The sequence below is a fragment of the Gadus morhua genome, chromosome 8, assembly GCF_902167405.1.
Source record: "Gadus morhua chromosome 8, gadMor3.0, whole genome shotgun sequence".
NCBI lineage: Eukaryota > Metazoa > Chordata > Actinopteri > Gadiformes > Gadidae > Gadus > Gadus morhua.
Genome location: NC_044055.1, coordinates 2612297 through 2624989, shown reverse-complemented (window position 1 = coordinate 2624989; position 12693 = coordinate 2612297). Strand labels below are relative to the sequence as shown.

At 43.7% G+C, this 12693-nt stretch overlaps 1 protein-coding gene and 1 long non-coding RNA gene across 6 annotated transcripts in view; both read left to right on the top strand.

The window, feature by feature from the left end:
- Positions 1–4069, top strand: part of LOC115548693 (rho GTPase-activating protein 12) — a 42319-nt gene extending 38250 nt beyond the window's left edge. For all 5 annotated transcript variants that reach the window (XM_030363459.1, XM_030363458.1, XM_030363461.1 and 2 more), the window contains 3 exons: positions 759–893; positions 1098–1203; positions 1932–4069. In XM_030363459.1, coding sequence (XP_030219319.1) covers positions 759–893; positions 1098–1203; positions 1932–2106 — 416 coding nt within the window. In that variant the 3' untranslated portion in view covers positions 2107–4069. The remainder of the gene's footprint in view (positions 1–758; positions 894–1097; positions 1204–1931) is intronic.
- Positions 4070–6515: 2446 nt separating this feature from the next.
- Positions 6516–8492, top strand: LOC115548692 (uncharacterized). The gene is made up of 2 exons (XR_003977629.1): positions 6516–6969; positions 7114–8492. It is a non-coding gene; the product is annotated as an uncharacterized LOC115548692 (long non-coding RNA).
- Positions 8493–12693: the final 4201 nt, after the last annotated feature.

Below are 12693 nucleotides of genomic sequence, written 5' to 3'. Positions count from 1 at the left end.
GATCAGACAGCAGCCCCCTGGTGGTGAGCCATGAGGAGACGGGGCCTGAGGATGTGGAGAATAATGTGTGTGTGTGTGTGTGTTTGTGTATGTGGGGCTGCGTCTGTGTTTGTGTGTGTCTGTCTCTGTCTGTCTGTCTGTGTCTGTATGTCTGTGTCTCTGTGTCTGTATGTGTGTGTGAGTGTGTGTGTGTGCGCGCGTGTCTATCTCTGTGTGGTGTGTGTGTGCGCACGTGTCTGTCTCTGTGTGTGTGTCTGTCGCTGTGTGTGTCTGTGTGTGCGCGCGTGTGTGTGTGTGTGTGTGTGTGTGTGTGTGTGTGTGTGTGTGCGCGCGTGTCTATCTCTGTGTGTGTGTGTGTGGTGTGTGTGTGCGCATATGTCTGTCTCTGTGTGTGTGTGTCTGTCGCTGTGTGTGTCTGTGTGTGCGCGCGTGTCTCTGTGTGTGTGTGTGTGTGTGTGTGTGTGCGCGCGTGTCTATCTCTGTGTGTGTGTGTGTGGTGTGTGTGTGTGCGCATATTTCTGTCTCTGTGTGTGTGTGTCTGTCGCTGTGTGTGTCTGTGTGTGCGCGCGTGTCTCTGTGTGTGTGTGTGTGTGTGTGTGTGTGTGTGTATGTGCGCGCGTGTCTGTCTGTCTGTGTGTCTGTCTCTGTGTATGTGTGCGCGTGTGTCTGTCTGTGTGTATGTGTGCGCGTGTGTGTGTGTGTGTGTGTGTGTGTGTGTGTGTGTGTGTCTGTGTGTGTGTGTGTGTGTGTCCGTCCAGATGAGAAGGTGAGCCTGTCTGAGGGGAAGTGGGAGGACGTCCACGTGACGGCGGGCGCTCTGAAGATGTACTTCAGGGAGCTTCCCGAGCCGCTCTTCACCTTCTCCTCCTTCCACGACTTTGTCGGCGCCATCAGTACGTCTGGGCGCCGTAGACTCTGATACCATCGCCTGATTGGCTGGAGCCTTAAGCCAATCAGCTGCCTTGTTTGCTTGAAATTACAACTTTTTTTATTTTTTTCATGGATTACTATTTTTATTATTACATTATTACAACAATTTTTTATATTTATTTAATAATGATAATAATAATAATCATATATATTTCTTTATATTGCAGAGAATTCAGAGTACAAGCACCGGGTGCATTCCATTAAAGAGCTGGTGAAGCAGCTGCCGCGGCCGAACCACGACACCATGCAGCTGCTGTTCAAGCACCTCCGCAAGTACGGCACACGTGACACGACGACGTTCAAATCTATCGCTTTACACCTGTTTGCTTCCCTGTGCTTCCCTGGAAATGGTCCAAATAGCTTTTAAAATAAATTATAATTGCAGGGTAAGTCAAGTTTATTTGACCAATTACAATCGAAAAACCAACATTTAAATAATATTGCCCTCTCAACCATTAAACCTTGTTCAGGGCAGGTAATGAGTGCCACCAATTAACCTTGAGTATTAGCTCATGGGAGGGTTCCTTCCCTTTAGGGGGGCTCGCATCCAATAGGAGCGCGCTGGGCTGCAGAACAGTCAGAAGGGGTAGAACAGTAACATAGGTAGTATGTAGGCGCTAAGCCAGGGAACCGCCGATCAAAACGTGACCTCAGCCGTACAGCAGTAGATGCTCGTGACCAGTGATTATATTTTATTTTATTATTTTTATTTAAAAAAATATTTTTTCGGCATTATTTACAGACAGTTCAATAATGTTCCTTTTTTGAATTGAGACTGGTAACATTCGTTATCATCATTGTGTAATTTTCATGATGTCAATTGAGGGAGCAAAAGCGATATCGGCTACAATTATCGGCTCAAGAAAAACGGCATCGACGTATCGGTTATCGGCTAAAGCTGATGAAAAAAAAGTCTGTATCGGTATCGGCCCTAAAGAAAATCCATATCGGTCGACCTCTACTTGTGACATTAACCGTGATCTATGCCCCCCCTCCCCCAGGGTGATCGACCACGGGGAGGAGAACCGGATGACCACCCAGAGCGTGGCCATCGTCTTCGGGCCCACGCTGCTGCGGCCGGAGACGGAGACCCTGAACATGGCCGTCCACATGGTGTACCAGAACCAGATCGTGGAGCTCATCCTGCTGGAGTACGAGGCCATCTTCGGCAAGTAGGACCCCCCGGCGGAGGGCAGGAAGGGGGGGGGGGTTCTGGAGCTTAAGAACGGAGCCCTGGCCGGAATCAGCCAGACACAACCCGGGACGGTCTTCGTCTGGTGTGGCCTGGCTCGAAACTCTTCACCTCCAGCTTGTCCCCCAGGTCTGTGTGCAAACCCCTTTCGGACCGTGGACCCCACGGAGCTCGTGTGGAGCTGATGTTTTTGGGGGGGGGGGGGGGGGATCCCAGCGACAACCCCGAGGAATAGAGGCTCTTTCGTTTTCTTTTTTTTTTGTTTTGCACTCGATAGTGCTTGCATTTCGTGCCACATTGATGCCACTCCGTTTCCTGCTACACTGGATTCCTTGGACTTCAACGGACAAAAAAAATAACAATTTCTCTCTCTCGCTACTGGATGAGGCCGAGAGCTGCTGGGGAGATGTGTATGTCAGTGGGGGGGGGGGGGGGGGGTACGTTGACCGATCTTGCGTGTTGAGGTATCTCAACCAGGAGGTCATTTAGGCGGACCTGATGCCGCGTTGCGTGCGTTTGTGTCGCACTTGTTCACCTAACTTGTAAAGTCAGTGTTTCGTCCATTGCCTCTACTGCTGCTTCCTCACCTGCGGTCCAACACGCCTCCACCTTTATCTCCGGGGACCCCCCCCCCCCCCCCCCCCCCTCGCTCTCTCTCTCCATGGGTCATCTTTCCACAGGTGGGGTCTTAACAGAACTGGCCGCTGCCCTTTCCGGTACTATTGGTCATCGGTTGCAACATGAGCAAGAGAGTGAACTCTGGATACTGGGTGTTGCTTTGTATGAGTCCCCATGAGGAGAACTTGCTGAGCTCAGTTCCGTGGCTCGGAGCAACAAAACCTTTATGCTAACGCATGCTAGTCTTTATTCAATTCTTTCTTCTTCTTCTTCTTCTTCTTCTTCTTCTGCTTCTGCTTCTTCTTCTAATTCTGCTTCTAATTCTGCTTCTGCATCTTGTCTCCCTCTCTTTGTCTTCTATCTCTACTGCTGATCTTTATGTTGTTTCTCTCTCTCACGGTCTCTCCCTCTTCGCTGGTCGATGACCTACCTTACTCTGTAGAAACGTCCCTTTTTATTCAGCTTTAAGAACAAAATCAGTCTTGAGTCGCATACTAAAAAAAGTGCCCGAATGGAGAAAAAAAACAACGGTACATCTCGTCGTGTTATTTCCTTTGTTAATGGGTAGAACATATTAAGGTGAAGAGCCTTTGAAACTCTGTTGTATTGAGACGTGTGCAGAGCGTTAGCGTGCGTGTGGGCCGAGGGACAGATGAGATAATTGAATGATGAATCGGTGATGAATGGACCAAGTGACAATAAATTGTACAAATGGTAAATATGAGGATGTATGCCGTGAGAATATGAAATATGGGGGGAAATCCATAATGTATGATGATTCTTGAACTGATGGATTGAGGAATAAAGGTCTGAACTTTAGTGATTTTGAGGTGTGTGTGGAACGTTGTAACCCTATATAAAGAGATGCAAAACAAAATGACTTTGGGACACCTCTAACATCAAAGTATTTGATTTAGCAGAGCATGAACATGGGAAGATACAGGCAGCCATTGACCAAGCATCTTCCATGAAAAAAAAAAAAGGGTGTACATGATCCTTCGTGGGCAATAACAGCAAAGTGAGGGGGCGTGGCCATCGTGGAGAGCTAAGGATTGTCCGGAGAGGCCAAGCTAATTCGCAATGGAAGGGTCGTGGACAGGATGGAAGCCCGCAAGAGGAATCTGCACACGAAAGGAGCCGGGAGATCGGCATGCCCCCAGAATCAGAGTTGGTGGCTACAGTGTTGGTGCAAATGAGAAATCTCAGGTGCAAGGAGAGGGAATACAAATGTATTTTAAAACAAGGTTCATATAATTGTACAGGGTTATAAAGAAATAAAGTGGCATTATGCAATAAATGTCCTTTTTAAAATAAAAACGTATTCAATCATTTAGATACATTGGTACATTAATTTATATAATTATATTAATTATGTATGTAATGCCCTATTTATGTCCTTTATCGCCATAATTATGTATTTAATATTGGGTGCAATGGTAATCCCATAGGCTACACCCAGTGGCGCAGAAAGTGGGTACTATGCACTAAATGGTTATGGTGATGGCGCCTCGTATGGCTGCTTCGGTGTGTTGGTGGGACCATAGAAATCTTATAGATAGACGGAGCATTGGCTGCTGGGACGCGAGAAATACGGCCGCCATCTTGGAGTGGTCAACCGGGAGCAGCAACAGGATGCCGGGCTGTTGTTCAGCGTATTCCTGCTCAAATCGTATGGAGTCAGTTTCCTGCCATAAATCAAACCTGAAAAAAAAAGTTTCAAAGGCTTGTAAGTCTGGGTTTGAAAACTCAACACCTTGTAAAAAAGGTTTTGCAACACTGAAAAAAGAGATTATAACCTGAAAAAAAATAAAACTAAAATTCAAACATCTGTAAACATGATTTTGTGTTCTATTTTAACTTCTTCATCATTTTCACCAACACATTTTCAAAGTTCAAACAATTTCACCAGCGCATTTACAGAGTTTCAAATCTGGCACTGTTCTAACAGTGTATTTCATTGTTGCCCGATTTTGAAACCTTGTAAATGGGATTCTGCAAACAGGTGTTAATACATTGAGAAATACGTTTTGAAAGGTTGAATATTTAGTTTTAAAAACTTGTAAAGGTGTACGTTTACGACATTGCACCGTATTTTTTCAGAACTGGCTTTTCAGCACTGACTTTTCAGAGATTTGACCACGCAGGCGCAAGCTTTGAGTCACGTGAATATTGGCAGTGTTCTGACGCCACTCGTTTTGAAACTCCTGACAGTCGAATCTGAAAAAGAAAAAAACGTTCCTGGGGGCGGGACCATTTAGCTCTAAACCTATTGGTTGCTCTCGGCTGACGTACATTCCAATCACATGTGCCGTTCACCGGGCTGTGCGTGATTGACAGTGCTCTGCCGATGACACGAATAACAAGCGACTTTCGCGGTTGATTTTGATTTCCATTTTCTGGAACCATGGCTGTTTCCCAAAGTGAAGGCTGCAGCCTTGCTAGGACGCGTCCTTGCTAGTCGCGTCCTATGGAGATGAGACTCTAGCTGTGTTCGAAATCGTTCCCTATCATGGATGTAGTGCACTAAATAGGGTGCACGCCATTTTGTAGGGTGTTCGAATTCTCAGTGGTCCACTATATAGGGCACTATATAGTGGACTTAAAATAGGGTACATCCGATGTTCCCTACATGTTACTCCCGTATACCACAATGCAATGCGGTTGTATTTTTCCAGGGGAGAAGAAGAAGCTGAATAACCGCGAAAACGAATACATTTAATGATGGAGTCTCCGGCTTGGGTTTAGAAATGTAAACAATTTATTTGGGATTTAACATTCAAAATTAATTTAAAAAAACTTGAACAAGGAAATGTACCATTCAACATCAATACAACCTCCAGCCCGGTTTGTTTAGATGATGTCGGCGCATCACGTCACACAAATACCAGGCGCATTTACTGACGCAAATGACGTTTAGAAATGTTAGGCGTAGTGTCCGAATTCTCGTTCCCTATTCCCTATATAGTGCACTATATCATGTACACTATATAGGGAATAGGGAACGAGTGTATAGGGAACGATTTCGAACACAGCTTCTGGTTCCAGAAGCTTCTGGTTCCAAAATCAACCGTGAAAGTCGCTTGTTATTCGTGTCATCGGCAGAGCACTGTCACGCACAGCCCGGTGAACGGCACATGTGATTGGAATGTACGTCAGCCGAGAGCAACCAATAGGTTTAGAGCTAAATGGTCCTGCCCCCAGGAACGTTTTTTTCTTTTTCAGATTCGACTTTCAGGAGTTTCAAAACGAGTGGCGTCAGAACACTGCCAATATTCACGTGACTCAAAGCTTGCGCCTGTGTGGTCAAATCTCTGAAAAGTCAGTGCTGAAAAGCCAGTTCTGAAAAAATACGGTGCAATGTCGTAAACGTACACCTTTACAAGTTTTTAAAACTAAATATTCAACCTTTCAAAACGTATTTCTCAATGTATGAACACCTGTTTGCAGAATCCCATTTACAAGGTTTCAAAACCGGGCAACAATGAAATACACTGTTAGAACAGTGCCAGATTTGAAACTCTGCAAATGCGCTGGTGAAATTGTTTGAACTTTGAAAATGTGTTGGTAAAAATGATGAAGAAGATAAAATAGAACACAAAATCATGTTTACAGATGTTTGAATTTTAGTTTTATTTTTTTTCAGGTTATAATCTATTTTTTCAGTGTTGCAAAACCTTTTTTACAAGGTGTTGAGTTTTCAAACCCAGACTTACAAGCCTTTGAAACTTTTTTTTTCAGGTTTGAATTATGGCAGGAAACTGACTCCATATCGTCAGCGCCAGTAGGCGGTAGCATTCGATGCTCCGTCTATCATATAAGATGTCCCGTGTGGGGACGCACACTTCTGTGTTTGTTTTTAGTCTTTAATAGTGTTTAATTTAGTTTATTGCTAATCAAACCGGATTATTTTGTTTTATTGTCTTATTGTCACAAACTGTGTTGGTTTTAATTCTGTTTATTACGGATCAGCTCGGACTTTTTTAGGTTTTTCCATTTTTGTTATTGTGTTGCTATGGCGATGTCACGGATCATTTTTACGAGAGATGAGATCCTTAACATCAGGGACTCAACACCATCGGATTTATGTCCCAACTTTCTCGCCTCTCCCGTGGACTTACAAGACCTACTTATCCAAGGCCCTGGTCTCACAGTGAGACGGAGAAAGAGAGGAAAGCGCGCAGGAGCCCAGGTGCGATTTAGGAAGAGAGGAATGCGGTCGCCTTTACCGAGTATAATCCTCTCCAACGTCCGCTCACTCTGCAACAAAATAGATGAACTACGTCTTCTCATCAGGACAAATAGGGACTTTTCTCTCTCTTCTGTCATGTGTTTTACGGAATCCTGGCTGACTGAATCTACACCGGACTCTGCAGCACAGCTGACCGGCTTTCAGCTGTTACGTGCAGACCGCGATCCAACTCTTTCAGGCAAATCAAAAGGCGGAGGTATTTGTTTCTATATAAAACAGTGCTGGTGCAGTGACGTGAAAGTGATCTTACAATCCTGTTCTCCCGACTTGGAATCTTTTTTTATCACCTGCAAACCGTTTTACTCCCCCCGTGAATTCACTTATTTTATTCTTGCTGGAGTTTACATCCCACCGCAAGCTGACGTGCGAGAGGCTCAACGTCAACTCGCTGATCAGATATTAGGAGTGGAGAGTAGGAGAGAGAATACATATTCTCCGGTTATTGTCATTGGAGATTTTAATAAGGGCAACCTCACGCACGAACTCCCGAAATACAAACAGTTAGTCAAATGCCCGACCAGGGAGGAGAATACTTTGGACCACTGCTACAGCACCATCAGCAGGGCTTATCACAGAGTCAACCGTTGTGCGAACTAAATCGCAAATTGGATACCATTCTGGTGAAGTAGGACCGGGCTTAAACGGGCCACGAATTTTCGGCTAATTTGGCCTTTTGGATTCTGGAAATGGAAGACTACAGAGAGTATCAGAGAGACTTTAAGGTTGGCAAAAATTGCAGAGTCGGCCTGACCCAAAGCAATCGTTATCTTCATTCGGCTCCCCTACTTCGGCCTTGGAAGGCTGATATCTCTCCTCTCCCTGGTTCTTATGCAGACGGATGCCCTGCCACCCTTCCCCCCACCCTCCACCTCCTGTGAACTTTGTCTCTGGTCGGAACTCTTCGAGGTCGTCTCCACGGCGACGGCCGTGTCCTCGTCACCAGCATCAGACGGGAGAGACACTGTTGAGTCCATTGGAGATGGAGTCCTTGAGCTCACACACACGCACACAAGACTGATTACACACACACCCCCTGGACTCACCGCCTACTGGACTCCCTCCCCCTCCCCTTCCCTCGTTGCAGCACAGTATGCCGTGAGTGATGTGATGCGCCCGTTGGCTGCGTCCGCCTCCCGGTGTCTGAGTTGTGACACCTCCCCTCCCCAACTCCCTTCCCCCCTCCCACATGTGTTTGTGATGTTTTTGATGTGATGCTTATGTGTTGAGGTGTTTTTTTGCTAATCCCTACACTGTGCCCCCCTTAAAGGAGCATAGTTTGGGGTATTGACAATTTTTTTTTCCCCTCGTTACCTTGTTTAGCTTTTTAAACTTTCTTATATAACGCGGGCCGCATGGTTCTTGTTGAACAAGCGCCTGACAGTCTCTCCGTCCCGTCTCCCCACACTGTCTTTTATGTTTCTTGGACAGAATGTAACTGGGAATTTCGTTGCTCTGTTGCTCTGTAACATGTGCAATGACAACAATAAATTCAATTAAATTCAATTATCGTGCAGTTTCACACGCTGCTCTGGGGCTATCCGACCATGCTCTTATTCATCTGATCCCAGCTTATAAACAAAAACTTAAAATTTCGAAACCTGCTGTGCGGACTACAAAAAACTGGAACAACAGAGAAGCTGTGGATGAGCTGCGGGACTGCCTGGATGACACAGACTGGGACCTTTTTAGAACTTCTTAAAACTACATTTTCTGATTCTGATTGCTGTAGTACTTGCCAAAGGTGGGCTTTTACCTACTACGGGTCATTATTTGTTCATATTTTGCATAATAGTGAAACAAGATGCAATTAATAGTTTAAAATATTCACCAAAAATCAATAAAACTACATTTTCTCATTCTGATTGCTGTCGTACTTGCCTAATGGTGGGCTTTTACTTACTACGGGTCATTATTTGTTGACATTTAGTTGAAATGATACCATAATGTTACAAGAAATACGGTCACTGGCAGCTACATCAAAGCATAAGAAAATGTATTTGTATTCATCACTGGGCTTTGTTTTTGTTTAAGAGATAGCCTACAGCCATATTTACTAATCTGTTATTAAAAAATATCTTGTTAACAATGCCTTTTGTGTGTTTTTCATAATTACTCCCATCCTATTTCACAAAAAAGGTCACCCATAATAAGTAGCAGCATACCTTTAGCAACAAGCCTATAAACAGAATGGGAAAGTTTCCTTTTGTTGAATATTTCAAACCATTAATTGCATCCTCATTCGCTATAATGCAAAATGTCAACAAATAATGACCCGTAGTAAGTAAAAGCCCACCATTGGCAAGTACTACAGCAATCAGAATGAGAAAATGTAGTTTTTATTGATTTTTGGAGAATATTTTAAACTATTAATTGCATCCTGTTTCACTATTATATAAAATATGAACAAATAATGACCCGTAGTAAGCAAAAGCCCACCATTGGCAAGTACCACAGCAATCAGAATGAGAAAATGTAGTTTTATTGATTTTTGGAGAATATTTTAAACTATTAATTGCATCCTGTTTCACTATTATATAAAAAGTGAACAAATAATGACCCCTAGTAAGTAAAAGCCAACCATTGGCAAGTACCACAGCAATCAGAATGAGAAAATGTAGTTTTATTGATTTTCGGTGAATATTTTAAACTATTAATTGCATTGTGTTTCACTATTATGCAAGATGTCAACAAATAATGACCCATAGTAAGTAAAAGCCCACCATTGGCAAGTAGCCTACTACAGCAATCAGAATGCGAAAATGTAGTTTTATTAATTTTTGGTGAATATTTTAAACTATTAATTGCATCCTGTTTCACTATTATGTAAAATATGAACAAATAATGACCCCTAGTAAGTAGAAGCCCTCCATTGGCAAGTACTACAGCAATCAGAATGAGAAAATGTATTTATATTGATTTTTGGTGAATATTTCAAACTATTAATTGCATCCTCATTCGCTTTAATGCAAAATGTCAACCAATAATGACCTGTAGTAAATAGTGATTTCTTTCCTGAAACAATTCCATGGTAACGTCTATGTCACCAGTCCGTGGGGTGTAGGCTAATTTGTGGACGGTCCCTAAAACAGATTGCAGCCGGACTGTAGATTACAGCGCTGTTCTTGCACAGATATCGATAGCAACAACTAATTTCGGTGTGATTCTTTGTCAAATACGCTGTCCTATACTTTCCTCAACATACTACACCCGTAATATAGTGCAATTGTGTTGATTAAGCCGGATGAATCCGATTGCAAAACTGAATATCCGCCGAATATCCAACCTGCTGCTAACTTTTACCCGCTGAGCTTTGCCTTGCGGCTCAGCTTTCTTTTCGTAACAACAGTGCGGTAAAGCGAACGCAATACCGCCCCCGCTGCTCCGATTCTCCGGCCAATCTCACGCTCCATAGTACCCTCACTCGCGAACAAGACCGCGAGGTACTTGAACTCCTTCACTTGGGCTAAGGACTCATTTCCTACCCGGAGTAAGCAATCCACCGGTTTCCTGCTAAGAGTCATGGCCTCAGATTTAGCGGTGCTGATCTTCATCCCAGCTGCTTCACACTCGGCCGCCAGCCGATCCAGTGAGTGCTGAAGGTCACAGGCCGATGATCCAATGAGGACCACATCATCTGCAAAAAGCAGTGACGAGATCCTCGGACCACCGAACTGCAAATGTGTCTTGTTTTAAATAAATGTAATAAACACAGGGAGAAACACGTACACACACACACACACACACACACACACACACACACACACACACACACACACACACACACACACACACACACACACACACACACACACACACACACACACACACACACACACGATAAATAATTAAATTCTTGAATATAATATATCCCGGGTTTGGATTGACCTGGGCACTGTTACATTTCTTTGGGGTAAAGCCTCACAATGGAGAGGGACAATCAATAACAGAGTTGGTTTTCATCAATTTGGGAGATCGCTTATCTTGTTATGAAGGGGTTAATGAGAGCCCGACAGGACAGACTAATAAACCAAACAGTAGAAATCAATAATTGCAATAATCACATTTCCAAATGGCTTCATTATACCTAGTTCGTATGCGACCCAAATACTAAATAGAAAAGGTACATTAATATTTGATCACTTTTATTCTAGACAGGCTTTTCATGCCCTGCGTTCAATACGGAGGGAAACTCTTTATCGGCTCGAGCTTCTGGCTTGTCACAGCCATCCCGTTCTCGTTCTCATTAGCTACTAATTGAGTTCACCTGTGTCGCCCCGCACGTGCGGGATGAATATTTTTGCGTTGCTCCCAAACGCGTATTAAAATGGTCCCGCGGTTGATTGTTGGTTTTTTGGGCGCTTTTGACTGAACAATCCGGACAACGTGGCCACCAACGGGGGAGCGAGGACGCCGGCATGTAAGTCACCAATCGTTTGTTATTCCTTGAGCTGGTTGAAGTTGTTTGGTTGTGTTTGGCTGCTGTTTTCAGAATGTGTCCACCGCACACACACATCGCTATATTCTTTCCACTAAACTTAACCTGGATTTTACCGCTCGTCTGTTTGGTTTTGGCTCATTCTAAGTTTAGTGCAGTGTTGTAGGTTGTTTTTGAGTGCATTGTTGCACGTGTTTGTATGAGGCCTAACGGGGGACGACTAAACGACTGACTTTACTAACGCTGCGGACCGCTACAACAAGAACAACCTGTCTGGACACTGGGAAGGATGTGCTCTTCAAACTGGACGCAAAATGGAAGAACACCTGCGACTATTGTGGAAGTTCAACGTTTGGGCAAAATTGGAATTGGTGAAAGCAAACAAGCGCAAGTTAGATGGTAAGCATACCAATTGGCGAATGCAACTATTTTCGCCAATTGCTTTTTTGTTTCACAGCACCACTGGACTACAGAACATCCCTAGTGGAAATGACATCGGTGCAATTCTGGATGTTACAATTTGATGTCACAGCACCTTCTGCCGATGCTTCACCTCCCTCAGGAATCCACAAAGAACTGGAAGTTCTGGGAAAAACCCAGAACGGATGTCTGGCAAACCGAAATTAGGGCGAGTGTGAAGTTGTGACCTCAAACTTCCACAATGGGGTTTGTTTTCGCTCCACCCGTAACCCCACTGGACTGGTGTATGAAAAGCTGTCAGACTGACTTCACTAGACGAATGACTGCGGGCATGTTATGGTTTGGTTTCAATTGTTGGTTTTTGGCTTGGTAGGTTTGAATTTAGGAGATGGATTAGTTGATGTACACATCCACACAGTACTCTACATTCTCCCTTTTTTACAACTTTCGATACACTTGCAAATTGTTGACTGCTGCTGAAGTTGTAGGCTACTGCTGCTTCATACTTCAATGTGGTTTTATTCTGTGCTAAATGATTTTAATTCCTTGCAATGTGGTTTGATTCTATGCAATACGGTTTTAATTCTTTGCAATTCTATGCACTAAGATTTTAATTATTTTGCAATTCTATGCACTACGATTTTAATTCTTTGCAATTCTATGCACTGCGATTTTAATTATTTGCAATTCTATGCTCTATCTGATTTTAATTCTTTGCAATTCTATGCACTACGATTTTAATTCTTTGCAATTCTATGCACTACGATTTTAATTATTTTGCAATTCTATGCATCATACGATTTTAATTCTTTACAATTCTATGCACTACGATTTTAATTATTTGCAATT